Below are 27,783 nucleotides of genomic sequence, written 5' to 3'. Positions count from 1 at the left end.
GTGAGCTTGCAACCAGAGTGTTGGCCTATCTTTTCAAAGAAGAGACCCTTGGTCTTGGGGTTCATCTGGGTTTTGAAGCCTTCTATCTGGATCCCAAAGCGCCTACAAAAGCACTTTTTCCACAGTTGGCTGCTAGATCTTTGTGTAGGGAGACACAAGCTGGGGACTTTCTGTTCTGCCATCTTGCTGACATCATTGCTGTTTATATAAGATCGACTCAAAATGTCAGTTCTGCTGTTCAAGTCTCAGGAATTTTGTCTGCTTGATCATTAATCTCTGAAAGAGATACATTGAAATCTGTCATTATTGGTGATAGATTTGTTAGTGTCAGTTACTTTTTATTATTATTATTATTATTATGTTAATTACCATACATTATTTCATTAGTTTTTGATGTAGTGTTCCATGATTCATTGTTTGCGTATAACACCCAGTGCTCCATGCAGAACGTGCCCTCTTTAATACCCATCACCAGGTCCATTCCCCCACCCCCCTCCCCTCTAGAACCCACAGATTGTTTTTCAGAGTCCATAGTCTCCCCCTCCAGTTTCCTCCCCTTCATTCTTCCCCTGCTGCTATCTTCTTTTTTTTTTTTGTAACATATAATGTATTACTTGTTTCAGAGGTACAGGTCTGTGATTCAACAATCTTACACAATTCACAGCGCTCACCATAGCACATACCTTCCCCAATGTCTATCACCCAGTCACCCCATCCCTCCCACCACCCACCACTCCAGCAACCCTCAGTTTGTTTCCTAAGATTAAGAATTCCTCATATCAGTGAGGTCATATGATACATGTCTTTCTCTGATTGACTTATTTTGCTCAGCATAACACCCTCCAGTTCCATCCACGTCCTCGCAAATGGCAAGATCTCATTCCTTTTGATGGCTGCATAATATTCCATTTGTGTGTGTCTGTGTGTGTGTAATACATAATATATATATTGTATACAATATATATATAATACAATATATAATATTCCACTGTATGTCTATATATATATACATATATGTGTGTATATACCACATACATATATATATATATATACCGTATCTTGTATATCCATTCATCTGTCGACGGCCATCTTGGCTATTTCCACAGTTTGGCTATTGTGGACATTGCTGCTATAAACATTGGGGTGCACGTACCCCTTCGGATCCCTACATTTGTATCTTTGGGGTAAATACTCAATAGTGCAATTGCTGGGTCATATGGTAGCTCTATTTTGAACTTTTTGAGGAACCCCCATACTGTTTTCCAGAGTGGCTGCCCCAGCTTGCATTCCCACCAACAGTAGGAGGGTTCCCCTTTCTCCGCATCCCCGCCAACATCTGTCGTTTCCTGACTTGTTAATTTTAGCCATTTTGACTGGTGTGAGGTGGTATCTCATTGAGGTTTTGATTTGGATTTCCCTGATGCCGAGCGATGTTGGACACTTTTTCATGTGTCTGTTGGCCATTTGGATGTCTTCTTTGGAAAAATGTCTGTTCATGCGTTCTGCCCATTTCTTGATTGGATTATTTGTTCTTTGGGTGTTGAGTTTGATAAGTTCTTTATAGATTTTGGATACTAGCCCTTTATCGATATGTCATTTGCAAATATCTTCTCCCATTCTGTCGGTTGTCTTTTGGTTTTGTGGACTGTTTCTTTGCTGTGCAAAAACTTTTTATCTTGATGAAATCCCAATAGTTCATTTTTGCCCTCGCTTCCCTTACCTTTGGTGCTGTTTCTAGGAAGAAGTTGCCGCGGCTGAGGTCGAAGAGGTTGCTACCTGTGTTCTCCTTTAGGATTTTGATGGACTCCTGTCCCACGTTTAGGTCTTTCAACCATGTGGAGTCTATTTTAGTGTGTGGTGTAAGGAAATGGTCCAGTTTCATTCTTCTAAATGTGGCTGTCCAATTTTCCCAACACTATTTGTTGAAGACACTGTCTTTTTTCCATTGGACATTCTTTCCTGCTTTGTCAAAGATGAGTTGACTGTAGAGTTGAGGGTCCATTTCTGGGCTCTCGATTCTGTTCCATTGATCTATGGGTCTGTTTTTTGCCAGTACCATACTGTCTTGATGATGACAGCTTTGTAATAGAGCTGGAAGTCTGGAATTGTGATGCCACCAGCTTTGCTTTTCTTTTTCAACATTCCTCTGGCTATTCGGGGTCTCTTCTGGTTTCATACAAATTTTAGGATTATTTGTTCCATTTCTTTGAAAAAAGTGGATGGTATTTTGATGGGGATTGCATTGAATGTGTAGATTGCTCTAGGTAGCATTGACATCTTCACAATGTTTGTTCTTCCAATCCATGAGCATGGAACGTTTTTCCATTTCTTTGTGTCATCAATTTCTTTCATGAGTATTTTATAGTTTTCTGAGTACAGATCCTTTGCCTCTTTGGTTAAATTTATTCCTAGGTATCTTACGGTTTTGGGTGCAATTGTAAATGGGATCGACTCCTTGATTTGTCTCTCTTCTGTCTTGTTGTTGGTGTGTAGGAATGCCACTGATTTCTGTGCATTGATTTTATGTCCTGCTACTTTACTGAATTCCTGTATGAGTTCTAGCAGTTTTGGGGTGGAGTCTTTTGGGTTTTCCACATACAGTATCATATCATCTGCAAAGAGTGAGAGTTTGACTTCCCCTTTGCCGATTTGGATGCCTTTGATTTCTTTTTGTTGTCTGATTGCTGTGGCTAGGACTTCTAATACTATGTTGAATAGCAGTGGTGAAAGTGGACATCCCTGCCATGCTCCTGACCTGGGGGGAAAAGCTCTCAGCTTTTTCCCATTGAGAATGATATTCGCTCTAGGTTTTTCATAAGTGGCTTTTATGATGTTGAAGTATGTACCCTCTATCCCTATACTCTGAAGAGTTTTGATCAAGAAAGGATGCTGTACTTTGTCAAATGCTTTTTCTGCATCTACTGAGAGGATCATATGATTCTTTTTTTTTTAAGATTTTATTTATTTATTAGAGAGAGAGAGAGAGAGAGCACATGAGAGGGGGGAGGGTCAGAGGGAGAAGCAGACTCCCCGCCGAGCAGGGAGCCCGATGTGGGACTCAATCCCGGGACTCCAGGATCATGACCCGAGCCGAAGGCAGTCGCTTAACCAACTGAGCCACCCAGGCGCCCGAGAGGATCATATGATTCTTGTTCTTTCTTTTGTTAATGTATTGTATCAAGTGATTGATTTGTGGATGTTGAACCAACATTGCAGCCCAGGGATAAATCCCACTTGGTCGTGGTGAATAATCCTTTTAATTTACTGTTGTATCCTATTGGCTAGTATTTTGGTGAGAATTTTTGCATCCATTTTATCAAGGATATTGGTCTGTATTTCTTCTTTTTGATGGGGTCTTCGTCTGGTTTTGGGATCAAGGTAATGGTGGCCTCATAAAATGAGTTTGGAAGTTTTCCTTCCATTTCTATTTTTTGGAACAGTTTCAGGAGAATAGGTATTAATTCTTCTTTAAATGTTTGGTAGAATTCCCCTGGCAAGCCATCTGGCCCTGGGCTTTTGTTTGTTGGGAGATTTTTGATGACTGCTTCAATTTCCTTAGTGGTTATAGGTCTGTTCAGGATTTCTATTTCTTCCTGCTTCAATTTTGGTAGTTGATACATCTCTAGGAATGCACCCATTTCTTCCAGGTTATCTAATTTGCTGGCATAGAGTTGCTCATAATATGTTCTTAGAATTCTTTGTATTTCTTTGCTGTTGGTTGTGATCTCTCCTCTTTCATTCATGATTTTGTTGATTGGGGTCATTTCTCTTTTCTTTTGGATACGTCTGGCCAGGGGTTTATCAATCTTGTTAATTCTTTCAAAGGACCAAGGTCCTAGTTTCGTTGATCTGTTCTACTGTTCTTTTGGTTTCCATTTCATTGATTTCTGCTCTGATCTTTATTATTTCTCTTCTCCTGCTGGGTTTAGGCTTTATTTGCTGTTCTTTCTCCAGCTTCTTTAGGTGTAGGGTTAGGTTGTGTATTTGAGACCTTTCTTGTTTCTTGAGAAAGGCTTGTATTGCTCTATACTTTCCTCTTAGGACTGCCTTTGCTGTATCCCAAAGATTCTGAACAGTTGTGTTTTCATATTCATTGGTTTCCATGAATTTTTTTAATTCTTTAATTTCCTGGTTGACCCATTCATTCTTTAGTAGGATTCTCTTTAGCCTTCATGTATTTGAGTTCTTTCTGACTTTCTTCTTGTGATTGAGTTCTAGTTTCAAAGCATTGTGGTCTGAAAATATGCAGGGAATAATCCCAATCTTTTGGTACCGGTTGAGACCTTGATTTGTGACCTAGGATGTGATCAATTCTGAGAATGTTCCATGGGCACTAGAGAAGAATGTGTATTGCGTTGCTTTGGGATGGAATGTTCTGAATATGTTGTGAAGTCCATTTGGTTCAGGGTGTCATTTAAAGTCTTTATTTCCTTGTGGATCTTTTGCTTCGATGATCTGTCCATTCCAGTCAGGGGCGTGTTAAAGTCCCCCACTATTATTGTATTGTTGTCAATGTGTTTCTTTGCTTTTGTTATTAATTGCCTTATACAATTGGCTGCTCCCATGTTAGGGGCATAGATATTTACAATTGTTAGATCTTCTTGTTGGATGGACCCTTTAAGTAGGATATAGTGTCCTTCTTCATCTCTAATTACAGCCTTTGTTTTACAATCTAATTTGTCTGATATAAGGATTGCCACCCAGCTTCCTTTTGGTGTCCATTAGCATGGTAAATGGTTTTCCACCCCCTCACTTTCAATGTGGGGGTGTCTTTGTGTCTAAAATGAGTCTCTTGCAGACAGCATATTGATGGGTCTTCTTTTTTAATCCAGTCTGATAGCCTGTGTTTTTTGATTGGGGCATTTAACCATTTACATTCAGGGTAACTATTGAAAGATGTGAATTTAGTGCCATTGTATTGCCTGTAAGGTGACTGGTACTGTATATTGTCTGTGTTCCTTTCTGATCTATGCTGCTTTTAGGCTCTCTCTTTGCTTAGAGGACCCCTTTCAATATTGCTTCTAGGACTGGTTTCGTGTTTGCAAATTCCTTTAGCTTTTGTTTTGTCCTGGAAGCTTTTTATCTCTCCTCCTATTTTCAGTGACAGCCTAGCTGGGTATAGTATTCTTGGCTGCATATTTTTCTCGTTTAGTGCTCTGAAGATATCATGCCAGTCCTTTCTGGCCTGCCAGGTCTCTGTGGATAGGTCTGTTGCCAATCTAATGTTTCTACCATTATAGGTTACATATCTCTTCTCCCGAGCTGCTTTCAGGATTTTCTCTTTGTCTCTGAGACTTGTAAGTTTTACTATTAGATGTCAGGGTGTTGACCTGTTTTTATTGATTTTGAGAGGGGTTCTCTGCGCCTCCTGGATTTTGATGCCTGTTTCCTTCCCCACATTAGGGAAGTTCTCTGCTATAATTTGCTCCAACATACCTTCTGCCCCTCTCTCTCTTTCTTCTTCTCGGATCTCAATTATTCTAATGTTGTTTCATCTTATCGTGTCGTTTATCTCTCGAATTCTGCCCTCGTGATCCTGTAGTTGTTTCTCTCTCTTTTTCTCAGCCTCTTTATTTTCCATCATTTGGTCTTCTATATCGCTGATTCTCTCGTCTGCTTCATTTATCCTACCAGTTAGTGCCCCCATTTTTGATTGCACCTCATCAATAGCCTTTTTGATTTCGACTTGGTTAGATTTTAGTTCTTTTATTTCTCCAGAAAGGGTTTCTCTAATAACTTCCACGCTTTTTCAAGCCCAGCTAGTATCTTTAAAATCATGATTCTGAACGCTAGGTCCGACATCGTACTAATGTCTGTATTGAGTAGGTCCCTGGCAGACGGTACTACCTCTTGTTCTTTTTGCTGAGGTGATTTTTTTTGTCTTGTCTTTTTGTCCAGAGGAGAATAAATGAATGAGAGAACAAAATGCTAACAGGTTAACGACGTCCCCACCAAATATACTCTATGCAAATCAGAAAAGACCTGAAACCAGGGAAAAGAAAGGGAAAGAAAGAGGAAAAAGATAAAAACAAACAAAAACAGAACAAAGCAAAAAACACAGAATATGATCAAATATTATCAGGCTAGTGCATCAGTCAGTGCCACAGACTAGATTTTGGGCATATTTTGGTCTATTAGAAGAAAGTGCCTCCTAAAATTTTAAGGGAAGAAAGACTTATATATGTACAAAATAAGGGTTGATACAATGAAGGGATGGAAGATGACTGTAAAGATGAAAATTATAAAGGATTTTATAAAAGGAATTGATAAGAGAAGTTGTTTGAAAAAAGGAAGAAGATTTAAAAAAGAAAAAGAAAAAAAAAGGGAGAGAATGTTATCAGGCAGGAGACTAGAACAAAGCCATATACTAGTGATTTAGGGTATATTTTGATCTCTTAGAAGAAACTGTATCTCAAAATTTTAAAGAGAGAACAACTTATATATATATATGCCAAAAATAAGGGTAACTACTATGAAGGAATAAAATATTCTAAAAATGAAAAATAAAAAAATTTTTTAAAAAAGGGATTGATAAGATGTTGGTTGAAAAAGGGAAAAAGAAAAATTCACAAAAAAAAACAGTTAAAAAAATTAACTTTGAAAAACTAATGAATCATGGTAAAAAAGCCATGAAATCTATGTACAGTATTCCCCTAGCACTGGAGTTCTTCTGTTCTCCTAAACTTGGTCTTGGCTTGCTGGCTGTTCGTGCTGATCTTCAGGGGCCTGTTGCCGTGGTTCCCAAATGTCTTTGCTGGAGGTGGAATTGCCCCACCCTTGTGGTCCGGGGTAAGCAATCTGCTTGGGTTTGTTCTCAGCTTTTTTCCCTGCAAGCTCTTGGCACAGCTTTGGAGGACCGGAGTGAAAATGGTGGCCTCCCAATCTCCACCTGGAGGAGCTGAGAACTCGGGGACCCGCTCCTCAGTGCGCCCCCAGAGAAAAGCAGTCACTCCCATCTCCCCGGTCTCCGGCCGCACTCCGTGCTCACCCGGCCTGTGACGGAGTGTTTCTATCTCTGGCACCCGACCCCGTGTGGAGTCTCCAAACCCAGCAGATCCCTGCGGTGCGCTCCCGCGCCGCTCCTCCCGGGGGAGGAAGGGGAGTCTCCCCGGCTCTGCCACTTGTTAGGTTCCTCCTGCAGGAGCAGTGGCCCAAGTGGGCCGTGGATCACAGTTTATGGCAACCCTGAGCTGAGAGCCCGCGCCTCGGCTCCGTCTCTGCACCCAGCTTCCCTGCTCCGGTACCTGGGAGCTCTTCCGCACTCAGGCACCCCCAGTCTTTCTGTGACCCCAAGGGTCCTGAGACCACACTGTCTCGCAAGGGTTCCAGCCCCTGCTTAGCCACTGGAGCGACGTCCCTCAGCGGAGCTGACTTCTAAAAATTCCGATTTTGGGCTCCGTGGCTCTATCACTTGCCAGAAACGGCGGACGGAGGCCCCCTCCCCCGCCGTCTATCCTCCCGAATATCACCTCGGGTTCACTTCTCCACACGTCCTACCTTCCAGAAGGTGGTCGCTCTTCTGTTCAGAGCGTTGTTGCTATTCTTCTCTTCGATCTCCTGTTGAGTTTGTAGGTGTTCAGAATGGTTTGATCCCTATTCAACTGAATTCTTTTTTTTTTTCAACTGAATTCTTGAGACCAGATGAAATCCAGGTCTCCTACTCCTCCGCCATCTTGCTCCCTCCAGTGCTTCTGTATTTTTAATTATAAAAATTAACATAAAATAAAATTTACTATTTTAACCACTTTTCAGTAGTGTTAAGCATGCTCATCTTGCTGTGCAGCCAATCTTCAACACATTTTTATCTTGGCAACATTGAAACTCCGTGCCCATTAAACATCATCTTCCTATTTCCCCCTCCTCCCTCCCCTCGTAACCATCATTCTACTTTCTATTTCTGTGAATTTAAGTACCGTAGATACCTCATATAAATAGATTCTTACTGTATTTATTTTTTCATGACTGGTTTATTTCATTTAGCACAACGTTTTTAAGTTTCAGCCATGCTATAACATGTGACTAGATTTCCTTCCTTTTTAAGGCTGAATCATATTCCATTCTAAGTATATACCACATTTTCTTTAGCCATTCATCTTTGGTGGACATTTGATTTGCTCCCACCTCTTGGCTGTGATGAACAGTGCTGCTACGAAGATGGTTGTCTCTTGGAGACCTTTCTTTCAATTCTTTTGACTGTATGCCCAGAAGTAAGATTGCTAGATCATGTGGTCGTTCTATTTTTAATTTTTGGAGGAACTACCATACTGTTTACGTAGTGGTTGCACCATTTTACATTCCTATCAGCAATTCACAGGTGTTCTAACTTCTCCATATCCTCACCAATATTTCTTATTTTCGTTTTGTTTTTGTTTTTTTATAGTGGTCATCCTAATGGGTATGAGGTGATACCTCATTGTGGTAGTGATTTGCATTTTTCTAATGATTAGTGATACTCAGCATCATTTCATATGCTTATTGGCCATTTGTATATCTTCTTTGGAGAAATGTCTACACAGGTTCTTTGTGCATTTTTTTATTGGGTTACTTGTTTTTTGCTGTGAATTTGTAGGAGTAAATTGTATATTAACTTCTTGTCAAATATAGTTTGCAAATATTTTTTATATTCTGTAGTTGTCCCTTCACTCTCTTGATTGTATCCTTTCATGCATGCTTAAGTTTTATGTAGCCCCATTTGTCTATATTTGCTTTTTTTTGCCGGTGCTTTGGTATCATAGTCAAGAAATCATTGTCAGATCCAGGAGTGCCTGGGTGGCTCAGTTGTTTAAGTGTCCGATTCTTGATCTCAGCTTAGATCTTGATCTCAGGGTCATGAATTCAGGCCCCGCATTGGGCTGCACACTGGGTATGGAGCCTACTTAAAAAAGAAAGGGAGAGAGGGAGGGAGAAAGGAGAGAAATAAAGAAAGAAATCATTGTCAGATCCAGTATTGTGAATCTTTTCCATATGTTTTCTTTGAAGAATTTTATAATTTTAACTCTTACGTTTAGGTCTTTGATACATTTTGAGTTAATTTTTGTATATGATGTAAGGTAAGAGCCCACCTTTATTCTTTTGCATGTAGATACCCAGTTTTTTCACCACCATTTGTTAAAGCGACTGTCCTTTCCCTATTGGGTAGTTTTTACATCCATTTTGAAGATTATCTGACCATATACATGAGGGTTTATTTCTGGCTCTGTTATAATTCACTGGTCTCTCTGTCTTTATACCAGTGCCACACTGTTTCTATTTCTTTAGCTTTGTAATATCTATTGAAATGAGGAAATTTCAAAGTTGAATTCTCCAACTTTGTTCTTCCTTTCCAAAATTATTTTGGCTATTTGGGGTATTTTGATACCAAATGATTTTAGGATGGATTTTCTATTTCTGCAAGAAAAAACATGCTGTTGGGATTTTGATAGAGATTGCATTGAATCCATAGATTACTTTGGGTAGTATTGACATTTTAGCAATATTAAGTCTACCAACCCATGAACACAAGATATCTATTTTTTGTGTGTGTTTTTTAAAAAATTACTTTATGTTTTGTCATTTTCAGTGTAAAATTCTTTCACCTCTTTGGTTAGGATTCTTCCTAAATATTTATTCTTTTCAGTGCTGTGGTAAATGGAGTTGTGTTCCTAATTTCCACTTCAAATTGTTAATGTATAGAAATGCAACTGATTTTTGATGTGTTGATTTTGATTTCTGCAACTTTGCTGAACTTGTTTATTCTAACCTTTTTTTTTTTTTTTTTTTTTTTCTGCTCCAGTCAATGAAAGGGAGACTTTATTGAGGCCCCAGGCCCTTGGGGCTCGGGCAGGAGGCTACCCTGCGGGCAAAGGAAGAGCTGGTGGAGGGGCCTTATTTGACCTTCTTTTTGGGGCGCAGGTTGTTGGTGTGGCCGCACTTCTTCTTGCGGCAGTTGACAGCACGGGGGTGCAGGCAAGCGTAACACTTGCGGCAGATCATCTTGTCACAGTTGTATTTCTGGGCCAGCTGGCAGAGGGAAGGCTCAATGATGCCACCCCGGAGGCAAAGCATCAAGTGCAGGGTGGACTCTTTTTGGATATTATAGTCTGACGGAGTACGGCCATCTTCCAGCTGTTTGCCTGCAAAAATCAGACGCTGCTGGTCAGGCGGGATGCCCTCTTTGTCTTGGATTTTGGCTTTGACATTCTCAATAGTGTCACTGGGCTCGACCTTGAGGGTGATGGTCTTGCCCGTCAGGGTCTTCACAAAGATCTGCATCTCTGTGTCTTCTGGCGCGAATCCGCAAGGCCGCTGCTACCAAACCACTCGACCACCTCGTTGAAGAGAAAGAGCTATTCTAACTTTTTTTTTTAATCTTTAGGCTTTCTATATAAGATCATGCTATCTGCAAATAGATAATTCTACTTTCTTTCCAGTTTGGATGCCTTTTATTTCTTTTTCTTGCCTAATTGCTCTGACTAAGACTTCTAGTACTATGTTTAATAGAAAGACCAGAAGAAGCAACTTTATCTTGATCCTGTTTCTAGAGGAAAAGCTTTCAGTCTTTCACTGTTTTGTATATTAGCTGTGATTTTTTTTTCATATCTGATCTTTATTATGTTGAGTTGGTTTCCTTTTATTCATAGTTTATTAAGATTTTTTATCATGAAAGATTTTTTTCATATTTGTTCTATTGAGTTGTTTCCTTTTATTTGTAGTTTATTAAGATTTTTTTATCATAAAAGTGTTGAATCTTGTTAAATGTTTTTCTGCATTATTTAATGTGAACATATGGGTTTTTGCCTTTCATTCTCTTCATATGGTATATTACATTGATTTTTTTTCTCATGTTGAACTATCCTTCCATTACAGAAATAAATCCCACTTTGTTGTGGTATATAATCCTTTCAATGTACTATTGAATTTACTTTGCTAATAATATTTTCTTGAGGATCAGTATTCATCAATATTGGTCTTTAGTTTTCTTCTAGTATCTTTGGCTCCATTATTGTATTTTTCAGCTCCAGAATTTGTTTGCTTCTTTTTTATGGTTTCTATCTTTTTGTCAATATTCTTATTTTGTTCATTCATTTCCTGATTTTGTGTCTCTCTGTGTTCTCTTTTAGCTCATTGAATATCTTTAACAAATTGTTTTGAATTCTTCACCAAGAAATTCAGCAGTCTACCTTTCTTTAGGACCCATTTCTGGAGTTTTATTTTGTTTCTGTCATTGGACCATGTTTCCCAGTTTCTTTGTATGCTCGTGATCTGTTGTTGAGATTGGCCATTCATACAAAACAAAATAAAACAGAACAAAAAACAGCCTCCTCTCTCAGTCTTTATGGACTGGCTTTGTTCCGGGGAATACTTTGCCAGTCAGCTCACCTAGAAGTTTGGAACCTCACCAACATTTTCTGGTGATATAGTTTCTGGACTTGAGTATGTACTTTTATTTGTCTCAATTTCCATGAGCAGCTTGTCCTGAATTTCTTCTCAGAAGTGTATAATCTTATCTCTCCCTGGCATCTTCATGTAAAACTGAAGAATTTCTGCAGCTCTGGTGTACTGTGACACCTGCCTACATTTTCAGTAACCTCCAAACTGCTGCCATTCCCATCAGTGCTCCACATCTGATGACACAGAAATCTATCCCTCAGGCAGCCCCCAGACAAGCCAGAATGTTGGACTCATAGTCTACTCTGATTTCCATCCCAAGGGAGGAGTCACTGTATTTACCCTAGTTGTACCTTACTGATCTGACTAGGGAGAGAGCCGTCTGTGCACAAAATACCATGAACTTTTCTACCCTTTTCAGTGGAATCCCATCTTATTTTTCTGTTGGCCTGGGTCCTACACCATTTCAAGTGGTCTCTAGAGTTCTCACAAAGGTGTTCAGGTTCATATATTGTTGTTAACTTGCATTTCCATGGGGGAATGAGGGCCTGGAGCTTAGCAGTCCACCATCTGCTGACATCACCTCCTCTATATTTGTCTTTTGAACCATCCTCACATTCCATTCTTTTCTTTTCATATCCTTATCAGGCTTTGGTATTGGAGTAATGCCATCTTAGGAGTTTGAGGTGTTCCTTCTCTTTGTGGTTTTTTTTCTTTTTTGGATGAGTTTGAGAAGAACTGGCATTAATTGTTCTTTATTTATTTTTAAAGATTTTATTTATTTGAGAGAGAGAATGAGATAGAGCATGAGACGGGGGAGGATCTGAGGGAGAAGCAGACTCACTGCTGAGCAGGGAGCCTGATGTGGGCCTCAGTCCCAGGACTCCAGGATCATGACCTGAGCCGAAGGCAGTCGCTTAACCAACTGAGCCACCCAGGAGCCCCTAATTGTTCTTTAAATGTTTGGTAAAATTCACCAGTGAGTGCATTTGGTGTTGGGATTTTGCTTTTCATTTTTGTTTTCTCGTTTGTTTTTTGGTTGGGAGAGTTTGCATTACTGATTCAGTCTTTCTGCTAGTAATTGGACTGTTCAAATTTTCTGTTTCTCCTGGTTCAGTCTTGGTAGATTGTGTGTTTCTGAGAGTTTATCAACTTTTTCTAGGTTGTCTGGTTTGTTGGCATATAATCAGTAACCATTCATAGTAGCCTCTATGATCTTTTGTTTCTGTGGTATCAGTTATAGTTTCTCCTCTTTCATTTATAATTTTGTTGATTTGGGTTCTCTATTTCTTGGATACTGTAGCTAGAAATTTGTCAGTTTTGTTCATCTTTTCAAAAAACTAATTCATAGTTTTGTCAATCTCACCTATTATTTTTCTGTTCTCTGTTATTTTTGCTCCAGTCTTCTATTTCCTTTCTGCTGCTAACTTTGGGCTTAGGTTATTCTTTTTTAAAAATTTTAATTTAATTTTAAATTCCAGTATAGTTAATATACAGTGTTATATTAGTTTCAGGTGTACAATATAGTGATTCAGTACTTCATACATCACCCTGTGCTCATCATAAGTGGCCTGCCGTCCTTAATCCCCATCACCTATTTTACCCATCTTCCCACCCACCTCCCTTCTGGTAGCCATCAGTTTGTTCTCTGTAGTTAAGAGTCATTTCTTGGTTTCTCTCTCTCTCTCTTTTTCTTCCTTTGCTCATTTTTTGTTTCTTAAATTACACATGAATGAAATCATATAGTATTTGTCTTTCTCTGATTCACTTATTTCACTTAGCGTTATACTCTAGCTCCATCCATGTTGTTGTAAATGGCAAGATTTCATTCTTTTTTTATGGCTGACATTTGTGTGTGTGTGTATGTATATATATATATATATATATATAATCACTTCTTTATCCATTCATCTATTCTTTTTATAGTTCCTTGAGGTGTAAAGTTAAGTTTTTTATTTCAGATCATTCTGTTTTCTTTACAGACGTGTTTATAGCATTAAGCGTCTCTCCTAGAAATCTTTTGCTGCTACTTAAATGTTTTGGTATGTTGTGTTTCTTTTTTCATTTGTTTCAAGATACTATTATTTATTTGAGAAAGAGAGCACACTAGTTGGGGGGGGCAGAGGGAAAGGGAGAGAGAGAATCTTAAGCAGGCTCCATACTCAGTGCAGAGCCTGCTGTGGGTCTCAGTCTCACAATTCTGAGATCATGACCTGAGTCAAAATCAGGAGTTGAATGCTTAACCAACTGAGCCACCCAGGTGCCCCTCAAGATACTTTTTAATTTCCCCTTTAATTTTTTCTTTGATCCACTGGTTGTTAAGAGAATGTTGTTTCATAGTTAGTTAGTTCTTTATACGTCTAGGACTTCACTATCTAATACAGTGGCCACTGGCCAAGCACACGTGACTATTTTCATTAAAATTACATAAAATTAAAAGCTCACTTTCTCAGGCATGCTAGCCATATATATCAGATGTTTAATAACCACATGTGGCTCATGGCTACCATATTGGGCAGCATTGTTAGAAAATACTTAAATTATTACAATAGGTTCTATTGGGTCAACCAGGTGCAGTTTTGTCCCCATGGGACACATGGCAATGTCGAGAAACATTTTTGATTTCCACAATTAGGGGATCGATGTTCTACTGGTATCTAGTGGGTAGAGACCTGGAAAGCTAACATTCCATAATACACAGAACAGCCCCACAGAGCAAAGGCTCATCCAGCCCACATGCCAATAGCTCTGATGGTGAAAAACTTTGCCCTACAATATATTTTGGTGTGAGGTAGAGAATTCATTGTTTTTCCCTCTGATTAGCCAGTTGACTAGACACTGTCTCCTGTGTGTACTCAATCCATCCCCTTCTGGTTGCTGGTGAACCCTAAGCTAGAGATGTCTTTTCCCTTAAATGGTAGAGAGGGTCCTATTGCCTTGCTAATTAAGATACAGTTTTTTTAAAAAATAAACTTCTATTGTCTTACAGATTCTTTGACTCTGCACATATAGACAACTCTATGTTCCCAGTTCATCATGGCTTCAACTTCAAGGTAAGTGTGTTTGAAGAAAGGCTTTATGCAAGTAATTACTCCTCTCTTTTTGAAAGGCCAAGCCCATGACATTTTTAGCCCTTAGTCCAGCTGGCCTCACTAAACATTTGGTGTCTAGGAAGGAAAAAGGAAGAAGAGGAGAAAAGAGAGATTGGAGAAAAGATGAGGCAGGTAAGGTAGTGTATGTGGTATGGGTGTGGTTCTGTAGCTCCAGTGTCTACACTGTATTTAAAAATGTGATGTACTTTCCTCATCTTTTTTTTTTTTTTTTTAAAGATTTATGTATTTATTGAGAGAGAGAGAGAGAGCACAAGTGGGAGGGGCAGAGAGAGAAGGAGAGCACACTCCAGGCTGAGCAGAGCCTGATGGGGGGCCCAATCTCACGACCCTGAGATCAGGACCCAAGCTAAAACCGACAGTTCGTCACTTAACTGACTGTGCCACCCAGGCTCCCCTTCCTCATCTTTTAATGCACAAGATGGTTGCTGTTGGGCTGCCTTAGTCCCTGCAAGCTTTGCCACTCAATGAGTCTTTTTTTTTCAAGTTTTTATTTAAATTCTAGTTAGTTAACATATACTGTAGTATCGGTTCAGGACTAGAATTTAGTGATTCATCACTTACCTATAATACCCAGTGCTCATCACAACAAGTACCCTCCTTAATACCCATTACCTGTTTAGCCTGTCCCCTGCCCACCTCCCCTCCAGCAAGCCTGTTTGTTGTCTATAATAAAGAATCTCTTGTGGTATACCTCCCCCTCTTTTTTTTAGTTCCTTCCCCTGTATTCATCTGTTTCTTTTTTTTTCTCTTAAAATCCATATATGAGTGAAATCATATGGTATTTGTCTTTCTCTGACTGACTTACTTTGCTTAGCATACATAATACCCTCTAGTTCCATTCACATCAATGCAAATGAGAAGATATCATTCTCTTTGATGGCTGAGTAAAATTCCATTGCATTCACCGCATCTTCTTTGTGGATCTGTCAGTCTGTGGGCATTTGGACTCTTTTCATAGTTTTGCTATTGTTGATAGTGCTGCTATAAACATTGGGGTGCATGTGCCCCTTCAAATCAGTATTTTTGTATCCTTTGGGTAAATACCTAGTAGTACAATTGCTGGATCATAGGGTATTACTATTTTTACTATTTGAGGAACCTCCATACTGTTTTCCAGAGTGACTACACCAGTTTGCAGTCCCACCAACAGTTTAAGAGGGCTCCCCTTTCTCTGCATCCTTGCCAACAGCTGTTGTTCCTGGTGTTGTTAATTTTAGCCATTCTGACAGGTGTGAGGTAGTATCTCATCCTGATTTTGAATTGTATTTTCTTGATGATGAGTGATGTTGAGCATCTTTTCATGTGTCTGTTAGCCATCTGGATGCCTTCTTTGGAAGAATGTCTATTCATGTCTTCTGCCCATTTCTTAATTGGATTATTTGGTTTGTGGGTATTGAGTTTGATAAGTTCTTTTTAGATTTTGGATACTAACCCTTTATCAGATATGTCATTTGTAGATATCTTCTCCCATTCCGTAGATTGCCTTTTAGTTTTATGGATTGTTTCCTTCACTGTGCAAAAGTCCCAATAGTACAGTTTTGCTCTTCTTTCCCTTGCCTCTAACAACATATCTAGTAAGAAGTTGGTAAGGCAACTTCAAAGAAGTTGGTGCCTGTGTTTTCCTCTAAGATTTTGATGGATTCCTGTCACATTTTGGTTCTTTATCCATTTTGAGTTTATTTTTGTGTATGATATAAGAAAGTGGTTCAGTTTCTTCTCCATGTGACTGGCCAATTTTCCCAACACCATTTGTTGAAGAGACTTTCTTTTTCCTATTGGATATTCTTTCCTGCTTTGTTGAAGATTAGTTGACCATATAGGGCTGCATCCATTTCTGGGTTCTCTATTTTGTTCCATTGATTTGTGTGTCTGCTTTTGTGCTAGTACCATAATGTCTTGATGATTACTGTTTTGTGATATAGTTTAAAGTCCAGAATTGTGAGGCCTCCAGCTTTGGTTTTGTTTTTTGAGATTGCTTTGGTTATTTGGGATCTATTGTGGTTCCATACAAATTTAACTGTTGTTTGTTCTAGCTCTGTGGCAAATACCTCTGGTATTTTGATAGGGATTGCATTAAATATATAGTTTGCTTTAGGTAGTATAGACATTTTCCCATTTGTTCTTTCAATCCATGAGCATGGAATGTTTTCCCATTTCTTTCTGTCTTCCTCAATTTCTTTCATAAGTGTTCTATAGTTTTCAGAGTACAGATCTTTTACCTCTTTTGTTAGGTTTATTCCTAGGTATCTGTTTTGGTGCAATTGTAAATGGGATCAATTCCTTGATTTCTCTTTCTGCTGCTTCATTATTGGTGTATAGAAATGCAAGAGATTTCTACATTGATTTTGTATCCTGCAACTTTACTGAATTTGTGTATCAGTTCTAGCAATTTTTTGCTGGAGTCATTTGGGTTCTCTAGAGTATCATGTTGTCTGCAAATAGTGAAAGTTTGACTTCTTTGTGGATTTGAATGCCTTTTGTTTCTTTTTGTTGTTTGATTGCTGAGGCTAGGACTTCTGGTACTATTTTAAATAACAGTGGTGAGAGTGGACAATCCCTATTTTGTTCTTGACTCTGGAGGAAAAGCTCTATTTGTCCCCATTGAGGATGATATTAGTGAGTCTTTCATACATGGCCTTTATGATGTTGAGGTATGTTCCCTCTATCCCAACTTTGTGGAAGGTTTTTATCAAGAACGGATGTTGTACTTTGTCAAATGCTTTTTCTGCATCTATTGAGAGGATCATATGGTTCTTACCTTTCTTTCATTAATGTGGTGTATCATGTTGATTGATTTGCAAATGTCAAACAATTCTTGGAGCCCAAGAATAAATCTCATTTGATTGTGCTGAATGATTCTTTTAGTGTAGTGTTGGATTTAATTTGCTAGTATGTTGTTGAGTATTTTTGCATCCATGTTCATCAGGGATACTGGCCTCATCGGGATCTTTCTCTGGTTTTGGAATCAAGGTGATGCTGGCCTCATAGAATGAGTTTGGAAGGTTTTCTTCCATTTTTATTTTTTGGAACAATTTGAGAAGAATAGGTATTAACTCTTCCTTAAATGTTTGGTAGAATTTCCCTGAGAAACCATCTAGCCCTGACTTTCATTTGTTGGGAGATTTTTGATTACTGATTTAATTTATTTGCTGGTTATGGGTCTGTTCACATTTTCTATTTCTTTCTGATTCACTTTTGGTAGTTTATATGTTTTTAGGAATTGATCCATTTCTTCCAGATTGCCCAATTTGTTGGCATATTAGTTTTCATAATATTCTCATAATTGTTTGTACTTCTGTGGTATTGGTTGCAATCTCTCCTCTTGCATTTGTGATTTTATTTATTTGGGTCCTTTCTCTCTCTCTCTCTTTCTCTTTTTTTTGGTAAGTCTGGCTAGGGGATTATCAATCTTATTAATTCTTTGAAAGAACCAGCTCCTAGTTTCACTGATCTGTTCTGGGCTTTTTTGTTTTTGTATCATTTATTTCTGCTCTAATCTTTATTATTTCCCTTCTGCTTGCTTTAGTCATTATTTACTGTTCCTTTTCTAGCTCCTTTAGGTATAAGGTTAGGTTGTATATTTGAGACTTTTCTTGCTTCTTGAGGTAGGCCTGTGTTGCAGTAGACTTCTCTCTTAGGACTGCTTATGCTGTATGTCACAAATTTTTGGCCTGTCCCATTTTCATTTTCATTTGCCTCCATGTGTTTTTTTTTTATTTCTTCTTTAATATGAATTAAAGATATGAATTTGTGTTTGTGTTACTTGTAAAGTCACCGTTCCTGTAGATTTTCTCTGTTCCTTTCCTGTCTTCGTTGGCTTGTTGTCTTTCTTTCCCTCTCAAAGGGTCCCCTTTAATTTCTTGCAGGGCTGATTTAGTGGTCATGAACTCGTTTAGTTTTTGTTTGTCTAAGAAACTCTTCATCTCTTCTCCTATTCTGAATGAGAGCCTTGCTGGATCAAGTATTTTTGGCTGCAGATTTTTCCCATCCAACACGTTGAATATATCATGCATCACCCTTCTGGCCTATTAAGTTTCTGTGGAGAGATCTGCTGCTAAACTTATTTGTCTTCCCTTGTAATTTAGGGATTTCTTTTCCCTTGATGGTCTCAGCATGTTTTCCTTCTCTGTATATCTTGCAAATTTTACTACAATATGTCTTGGTGTTGCCCTATTTTTGTCGATTTTGGTCAGAGTTCTCTGTGCCTCTTGGATTTGGATGTCTGTTTCCTTCACCAGATTAGGGAGGTTTTTCAGCTATAATTTCCTTAAGTAAACCTTCTGCCCCATTTCTCTCTTCTTCTTCTGGGACTCCTATGATATGAATGTTGTTATGCTTTATGATGTCACTGAGTTCCCTAAGTCTACATTTGTGATCTAATATTTTTCTTTCTCTCTTCTTTTCAGCTTCATTATTTTCCATAATTCTATTTTTTATATCACTTATTTATTCTTCTGTTTCTTCCATCCTTGTGGTCATTACATCCAACCGGTTTTGCCTCTCGGTTATAGCACTTTTTATTTCACACTGACTAGTTTTTAGGTCTTATCCCCATGGTAAGGGACTCTCTGGTGTCTTCTATACTTTTTTCAAGCCCAGTTAGTATCCTTATGATTGTTGTTTTAAAATCTGGGTCAGGTATATTACTTATATCTGTTTTGAATAGATCCCTGGCTTGGACCTTTTCTTGTTCTTTCTTTTGGATGAATTCTTCCCTCTTGGCATTTTACCTAAGTCTCTGCCTTCCATGTGTTAGGAAAGCCTTTATGTTGCCACCTCATTAGAGTAAGGGGCTTATTAAGAAGAGGTCATTAAAAAAAAAAAGAAAAAGAAAAAGAAGAGGAGGACATATACTGACCAGGGCCTGGAACTGCGGGAAGTGTTTCTGATATATGCTGTGTGCACTCTGCTGCTGTGTTTTGGCTGCTCTTTCCCTCAGGTCGGTCCTCTGCAGAGTTTCACCCTACCTTCAGTGAGGAGTGTTTGACCCTTGTGCAGTATGTGGTGAGGCTTAAGTAGGTGTGCTGTAGTCTCCTTGTTAAAAAGGCTAGATCCAGGGGCCCCCTGGGTGGCTCAGTCAGTTAAGCATCTGCCTTCGGCTCAGGTCGTGATCCTGGGGTCCTGGGATCAAGCCCTGCACTGGGCTCTCTGCTCGGTGGGGAGTTTGTTTCTCCCTCTGCCCCTCCCCCTGCTTGTGCTCCCCTCCCCCTCAAATAAATAAGCAACCTTTAAAAAACAAAAAAAGGCCGGATTTAGTACCTACTAGAGCTGGTTTTGGTATCACTCTATGGTTGGTAGACTTGGGTGTGGGGAGTTTGAGCTGGTTTTCTGGGGGAGAGGCCCAACTGCCGCTCTGGCTCTCCGTCACACTTGCCCTAGTGAAAAAGGACCTGCACAGTTTAAGAGGGTGGGGCTTGGTGTAAGTGTCTGAAGCCCCCACTGTGTGCACTGTACTGCTCACTGGAGCCTGTCAGTGCTGACTGGGGCGGGTGGGGGAGGCAGATTAAAATGGCGTCACCCACTCTCTGTTCCCTGGAGAGGGGAGTTCGTGCCCACTGCTATCCAGGAAGCCCTCACAGAAGAGGGAGCCGTCTCCCCTCACTTGTCCCCAGCTTCCTTCAGATCCCTACCGTCACCCCATGTCCGAGCTGCCCACCCAGTGGCACAGTGCTCCTGTTTTATTTCATGCATGCTGGCTGGGTTTCAGAACTGCAGATTTTAGGGATCCGGCGCATCATGGACCTGCACTAATCCTCTGGGGGAGTGTCTAGCCACACTGTGGCTGGTGCCACCTTGTCCCTGAAGGGCAGTCACCCGAACACGGGGGCTTGCGGTTCCTGGTAAAGCACAGAATCCGATGTCCAGGTTAGCTGTACTCAGCAGCTGCCTGTGCTCCTATGGTAATGGGCAGGGCAGCTCAGTGGTGTCTGCTGGCTGTTTTGTCCCTGGAAGGGCAGTGCCACCTCTCCAAAAAGAGCATCTGTCTCTCCCAGTGGGACCCACGGGATCATCAGACCACTCTGTCTGCTCCTGGGCTTCTGCCCCCCTTTTCCACAGGGGCACCTCTGTGCTGGCCAGGCTCCACCCATGGTGATGGTGTGCACTTCCAGAACTTCAGACTTTGAGCTCTACTGCTTCTAAGAGCTTGCTATAATCAGCCCCTCTTGTTTCCTTCCCTCAGTGGTTTTGGGGAAATGTTTTTCTTGTGCAGTGCCCTCTGCATGTACTCCCTCACGTACTCTTGCTCTCTCTCCTCACTCCCTGATCAGGGCTCCCTCCCCTCCCCACCACCCACGATTCTTTCCTCCCCCAAATCCTGTCTCCACACCCCCTACCTTCCACAATGTAGCCTCTTTTCTCTGTGTAGGTGTGCACTTTACTCTTTCAGTCCTCAGATTGATTTCCTGGGTGTTCAGAATGATTTGCTATTTATCGAGCTGCGTTCAAGGCACGAGGAAAGCATAGGGTCCCCCTACTCCTCCTTCATCTTAACTCCTCCTACCCTTCTCCAGGACTCTGAACAGCCATGTACAGAAGGTGTTTGGAGGCCGCGGTGCAAACAGCAGCTTAGGTAGTGAGACTGGTGTGCCAGCCTGAGCCTGTGCCAGCCCGGATCTGCTGCTACAAACCAGGAGAGGCTAGGGGGCTTGTGAAGATGGCTACTATCCCCCGCAAACCACTCAGTCTGAGGTCCGTGGGAAAGGCTGCAAGTTTTTTCTCCCTTCCTGGCCCACACAGAGCATGAGAAATACCTTACTTCTGCTGAGGTCAGACCTGTGCCCTAGCTTCTGCCACAGAGGTTGATGGATTCAGTGTCCAGGACGTGAGGTTGGAGTGGGTGTATAATGCAGTCTGGACTCCAAAGTCCAAGGGCAGGTCTGCAGAGAAATCAGCTCTGTGGTAAAGCCTGTGTCCTCCCTCCGGTTTGAAATTCTTCTCATGAGGAGGTTGGGCTGGAGTGGCACAGGGCAGCTGGAATACCCACCTTCCCCGCCCCATCCATCCTCACAACCAGATAGGCCTCAGCGCCGTGTTCCATCCACTCTAGAGGGCTTCCTGGGACAGCTGAACACAACTGAGTGTCCTGACGAGGGCTTCTAGAGCCCTGGGGACCTGGGCTCTGCTCTCCTCCTTTTATTACCTCGAAAGCCTCCTTGCTGTTTACAGATAGCAAGTCCCTTCAGGCTCAGGGCCTTGTACCTGCAGCTCTTTCTCTCTGCCTGGGACACCCTGTCTCTAGCCTTATTCTCTCTTTCAGGCCACCCACGTTGTGAGCCTTCACTCATTATCCATGTAAAAATAGCGACTCCAGTCCTACTCTTTCACCATATTCTCTGTCCCTTATCCAGGATGGCGCCTTTCACAGCCTGATGCCATCCTGCATAGCTACTTGTTTCTTGAACTGTCCTCTCCCTCCAGTTAGAAGCGTTGCTGTGCAGGTCAGGAGTGGAGTGTGTGCCCACTGCCAGTCCCTGGGAAGTGCCTCCTTGTGGTTGGTGCTCATGAAATACAAGTGTCTCCTGACATCCAGTTAGTTCCCCTCTGCGCAGGGAGAGTTAGGATAGCAGGGGTTTCCATGTTTCTGGAGTCTGTTTGGTTTCTGACTTGCAGCTAGGATATAGTAAGATGTCTGATATTGAGGGAACCATCTGAAAATCTGTCTGAATCTGTTCGGGTCCTGAATTGGGGTAGTGAGAGTTCAACTAGGGAGAGTTTGAGAACTTGGGAAAGAGGAAACTTCTAACTGATAAATTAATAAGGGAAAGGGAAGACCCAGATAAGACTGAGGGATGAAAGTAGAGCTGCTGGGGCCACTGAGTCAGGGGACATCCATGGGTCAGACTTAAGCAGCCCAGGCACCCTGGCAGTGGTTACTGGTAGCTGGGGGATGACAGTGGCACCTGGATTTATCCCTACAGGTGATCCTCTATTCAAAACACTTTAAGAAGGAAGGAAGAATGGAATGTCTCCTTAGAATCCCTCCCCTTAAAATACTTTTGCACTTTGAAAGAGCAATCTGTGCTGGCCTGCCAGACTCCCTCACCTGGCCCTGGGCCTGGTGGTGCTGCGTCTGAGATGCTGTTTAGGCTCAGGTGCTCTGCAGTGGGAGTGCCTCCTCGCAGGCAGTCCTTTAACAGAATTTTCTGCTGACACACCGTCCCCTGTGTGGCCTCTTCACATTTTGCTTCCTGTCTTTGCAGCACCTTCATTGTTGGGAGAGGTGCCGGTTCAAAGCCAAAGTCTACGAAGCTGCTGGAGGTTCTGAATGCACTGGAGGAGGAGGAGTCCAGCCACAGCAGGGAGGAGATCTTCATTGCGCCGCCCGACAATGCCTCAGGGGACTTCACTGATGAGGACTCAGGTGATGAAGATGGCCGGCGAGGCTCCCACCTGCCCGGCAGTGTCCTGCACGCCTCTGTGGTGCCCGAGGACTCTGGCACCGAGGAGGAAGAGGAAGATGAGCTGCAGCTGCAGCCAGCCATGAAGAGGCAGAAGGCAGTAGCGGAACCTCAGCGTATTTGGACCAAAAGAGATATCCGACCCAACTTCAGCAGTTGGACTGCATCAGATCCTCATATAGAGGATCTCAAAAACCAGGAACTGAGTCCCGTAGGCCTCTTCGAGCTGTTTTTTGATGGAGGAACAATTAATTTCATAGTTAATGAAACCAATCGTTATGCCTGGCAGAAAAATGTCAACCTCGGGCTCACAGCCCAGGAATTAAAGTGTGTTTTGGGCATTTTGATTTTAAGTGGGTATATATCCTATCCGAGGAGAAGGATGTTTTGGGAAACATCCCCTGATTCACATCACCATCTTGTGGCTGATGCAATTAGAAGGGACAGATTTGAACTGATCTTCTCGTACCTGCATTTCGCAGATAACACAGAGCTGGATGAAAGTGATAGGTTTGCCAAAGTGAGGCCTCTCATTGTCCGGATGAATTGCAATTTCCAGAAGCACGCACCCTTGGAAGAGTTCTACAGCTTTGGTGAGTCCATGTGTGAGTACTTTGGGCACCGGGGATCCAAGCAGCTGCGTGCAGGAAAGCCCATGCGGCTGGGCTACAAGATCTGGTGTGGGACAACCAGCAGGGGCTACCTGGTGTGGTTTGAGCCCTCCCAGGGCACGCTGTTCACCAAATCACATGGGGGCCTGGACCTAGGAGGCAGTATGGTAGTCAAGTTTGTGGATGCGCTTCAGGAGCGTGGCTGTCTGCCATACCACATATTCTTTGACAAGGTTTTTACGAGTGTCAAACTCATGTCCATTTTGAGGAAAAAGGGAGTGAAGGCCACAGGAACTGTTCGTGAGTATAGGACTGAGCGATGTCCCCTCAAAGATCCCAAAGAGCTTAAGAAAATGAAGAGGGGCTCATTTGATTATAAAGTGGATGAGAGTGAGGAGGTTATTGTGTGCCGCTGGTATGACGGCAGTGCGGTCACCGTCTGCTCCAATGCTGTGGGCATAGAGCCAGTGGGGCTGGCCAGCCATCATTCCGGAACCACCAAGACACGGGCCCAGGTCCATCAGCCATCCCTGGTGAAGCTGTACCAGGAGAAGGGGGGCGGTGTCCGTCGGATGGACCAGAACATGGCTAAGTACAAGGTGAAGATCCGGGGCATGAAGTGGTACTCCAGCTTCATTGGCTACGTCGTTGATGCCGCCCTCAATAATGCCTGGCAGCTGCACAGGACCTGCAGCCACGATGCCCAGGTGGACCTCCTGGCCTTCCGGAGGTATGTGGCCTGCGTGTACCTGGAGAGCAACGCTGACGTGTCCTCCCAAGGGAGGCGAAGCAGGCGGCTAGAAACTGAGAGCCGCTTTGATATGGTCGGGCACTGGATAGTCCACCAGGACAAGAGGACCCGGTGTGCCCTCTGCCACTCACAGACCAACACCCGCTGTGAGAAATGCCAGAAGGGCGTCCATGCCAAGTGTTTCAGGGAGTACCATATCCGGTGATGCACAGATACTTGGTTTCTGAGATGTTAACAGCTAATTACATACAGTACGTGGAAGACTTGGTTTTGTATCGGGAAAAAGAGACCTGAATCCCTAACGATTTGCTTTTGTATTCCCCGCATCTCCATTACAGTTATCTTTTTGTTGTCTTCTGTGATGTCTGCATGTAATATAAATTAATATTTATATTGGTAATTATAAATGTTTATAAATCTCTAGATTATACTGTTATTTATTTCAATGATGAGCCCCTTTTTGTATAAGTAAAAATCTTGCTTTGGGTTTTACCTGAGTCCTAGTAAAGAAAATCAAACAGAGCCAAAAACTTAGAGAAACTTTCATGAATACTAAGAAAAGTTTTATAATTGTATGCTATTGTTTATAATCTAAGGGCAATAGTATATAAGAATGGTATTAATATGATGAAGGATATTTTATCATATTTATTTCACTTTAACACTAGCAGTCTGTCCAAGGATAGATAATCTGCCTTGTATTTACCCAAAGGGCTACATTTGTAGAGTTCCTATTTTCTTGATAAAAATATTTTCCTAATTCAAGTATATCCTTATGGAATCCATTTTTATAACTAGTGTGAGATAGGAATCTGTCCCCCTGCCCCCAAAATAGTGGTTTGCATCATTTGTAAAAATATGTGTATTTCCCCACTGATTTAAATTCTACCTATATGAATTCCTGAAATTTGGGGTTAAGTATTGAAACATAGAAAATAATTTATGTTGGAAAATAGTGGGATATATTCCAGAAGAATAAAAGAAAGATATGTAAAAATTTGGACCTAACAAAAATCAAAGAAAGCATGTTGAGTGTCTTCTCTTTATTTGGGAAAGAACTTTCTACAACAGCACATATTTAAGAGGGGGCACATCAGTATAATTCAGTTGTACAAAACTAACATTGACATTCATTACCGAAGTTAAAAAGCAAATAGAGAAAATATATTCTAAATTATTACATTTAGGGGCACCTGAGTGGCCCAGTCAGTTAAGCATCTGCCTTCGACTCAGGTCATGATCCCAAGGTACTGAGATGGAGCACCGCATTGGGCTCCCTGCTCAGTGGGGAGCATGTTTCTCCTCTCCCTCTGCCTCCTGCTTGTGCTCTCTCTCAAATAAATAATCTTTAAAAAAAATAAATTATTACATGTATGGTAATATGGTCAGGAAATAAAAGATTACATACACACAGATGGCAAGGGTAAAATGTACAATGCTATTGAAAAATGATGGAAGATAAAAACAAATGAATAGTCAGTATATGTAAGAGGCTCCACTCTGTTGACAATAAAATTCAAATAAAAGCAATACTAGATATCTTTTTTTTTCTTTTTACCAAATACATTTGTTATTTATACACCATTGCTGTTGGTGTGGGTGTAGGAAGGTGGCAAACTCATGCAGTACCTGAGGAGGTGTAAATCTGTACATCATTTCTGAAGGCAATCTGATAAGATCTATCAAAAATCTTCAAACCCGTTCATTACTATAAAGTAAAGCAGATATTTTATAGTCCATAGTCCATAGTGATGTAAGTTTTTAAAAGGAGGGAGGAAGGACAGGTCCTTTCTTCAGTAGAATCCCAGTTAGTGTTCCTCTTCTGGACTACATTTGGAAGAGGGTATATTGCCTCTCCAAGGACAAAAGACCTTGCAGGTGCCAGCAAATGGCCTTATCAGCAGGGGACAGAGGTACGTGCAGAGGGTGGATAACCTGGCCGCGGCTTTTCGCTTTTTTTTTTTTTTTTAAGATTTTATTTGGGGCACCTGGGTGGCTCAGTTGGTTAAGTGTCTGCCTTCGGCTCAGGTCATGATCCCAGTGTCCTGGGATTGAGCCCCGTATCAGGCTTCCTGCTCAGCAGGGAGTCTGCTGCTGCCTCTGCCTCTGCCTGCCTGCCTGCTTGTGGTCACTCTCTCTCAAATAAATAAAACTAAGAAAAAAGATTTTCTTTGAGAGCACACATGAGAGCAGGGGGAGGGGCAGATGGAGAGGGAGAAGCAGAGTCCCTGCTGAACAGAGAGCCGGATGCAGGACTTGATCCCAGGACCCTGAGATCACGACCTGAGCAGAAGGCAGACACTTAATGACTGAGCCACCCAGGTGCTCCTGCTTTTCTGCTTCTACACCATACATCTGCACGCCGAGCAGGTGTGGGGCTATTTTTCTGGGACAAAGGACACCAGACGGTGAAGTGAGGCTCTACTCGAGAGGGTGTGGGTCCATGGGGTGGTGGGTCCTTTAAGATTTGGAGTTTTAAATCCCAGCCATGTGCCAAAGATAAAATGCAGAAGAGCTGTTGTGCTGGGGTCGTGCCAATTTCCCCTTTGCCACCAAAACAGTCGGACATTTTTTTTTTTTGGACCAGGCATTTTTTCTTCTTTTTTCCCAGCCTTATTTTCACAAGCAAAACAAAGCACACCGATATAAACACTCCCCACTGCAAGCAAGAAGGAACTCTTCAGACAACTGACCTGTGGGAAAGAGCAGCCACGCAAGAACAGAATGCGCACAGCACACACCAGAAACACTTCCTGAAATGCCAGGCGCTGGACAGTGTATGACCCCTTTTTAATATAGCATTACACTCAGGTGCAGGAACCATAACAAGCTTTCAAAACACACAAAGAAACTTAGCCAAAATGAGGAGATGGAGGAATTCACCCTGAAAGAAACGTCAAGAAGAAATCACAGCAAGGGACTAGCTCAAAATAGATATAACCTGAATAAGAGTGTAGAACAACAGTCATAAGGCTACTAGCTGGGCTTTGAAAAGCATAGAAGACACAAGAGAAACCTTAGCTGCAGAGATAAAAGACCTAAAAACTAGCCAGGCTGAAAAAAAAAAAAAAAAAAAGCTATACCTAGAAAGCAAAACCGACTGGGTATAATCACTACAGGGATTAAAAAAGCAACACAGAGAATAAGTAATATAGAAGACAAAATAATGTAAAATAAGCTGAAAAAAGGGAAAGAAAACTAGTAGATAACTAAGGTAGATTTAGGGAACTCAACAATTCCATAAAACACAATAATGTCCGTATCATAGTCCCAGAGGAAGAGTGGGGGAAAAGGGCAGAAGGTTTATTTGCACAAATTATAGCTGAGAACTTACCTAATTTGGGGAGGGAAATTGGCATTCAAGTCCAAGGAGCACAGAGAACTTCCTTTAAAGTCAAGAAAAACAGGTCAACATCATGATATATCATGGTGAAACTTACAAAATACAAAGATAAAGAGAATGCTGAAAGAAGCTAGGGACAAAAGGTCTTTAACCTATGAGGGTAGAAACATAAGCAGCAGACCTGTCCACTGAAACTTGA

The 27,783-nt window shown here is 41.4% G+C and overlaps 2 protein-coding genes across 3 annotated transcripts in view; one reads left to right on the top strand and one right to left on the bottom strand.

Moving 5' to 3' along the window:
• Positions 1-25,762, top strand: part of PGBD2 (piggyBac transposable element derived 2) — a 33,097-nt gene extending 7,335 nt beyond the window's left edge. Inside the window, exons 2-4 of one of the 2 annotated variants that reach the window (XM_073889281.1) lie at positions 13,350-13,409; positions 14,357-14,420; positions 22,682-25,762. In XM_073889281.1, coding sequence (XP_073745382.1) covers positions 14,404-14,420; positions 22,682-24,446 — 1,782 coding nt within the window. In that variant the 5' untranslated portion in view covers positions 13,350-13,409; positions 14,357-14,403 and the 3' untranslated portion in view covers positions 24,447-25,762. The remainder of the gene's footprint in view (positions 1-13,349; positions 13,410-14,356; positions 14,421-22,681) is intronic. The other variant, XM_025853220.2, reaches the window with a different exon arrangement.
• Positions 9,818-10,315, bottom strand: LOC112809842 (ubiquitin-ribosomal protein eL40 fusion protein-like). The gene has a single exon (XM_073889272.1). The coding sequence runs from the start codon at positions 10,249-10,251 to the stop codon at positions 9,865-9,867; it is 387 nt and encodes a 128-aa protein (XP_073745373.1). The 5' UTR covers positions 10,252-10,315; the 3' UTR covers positions 9,818-9,864.
• Positions 25,763-27,783: the final 2,021 nt, after the last annotated feature.

Source organism: Callorhinus ursinus, unplaced genomic scaffold (assembly GCF_003265705.2).
Source record: "Callorhinus ursinus isolate GAN/ISIS: 27379988/994484 unplaced genomic scaffold, GSC_fseal_2.0 scaffold105, whole genome shotgun sequence".
NCBI lineage: Eukaryota > Metazoa > Chordata > Mammalia > Carnivora > Otariidae > Callorhinus > Callorhinus ursinus.
Note: the sequence above shows the minus strand (reverse complement) of the source record. Positions and strands in the feature narration are given on the sequence as shown.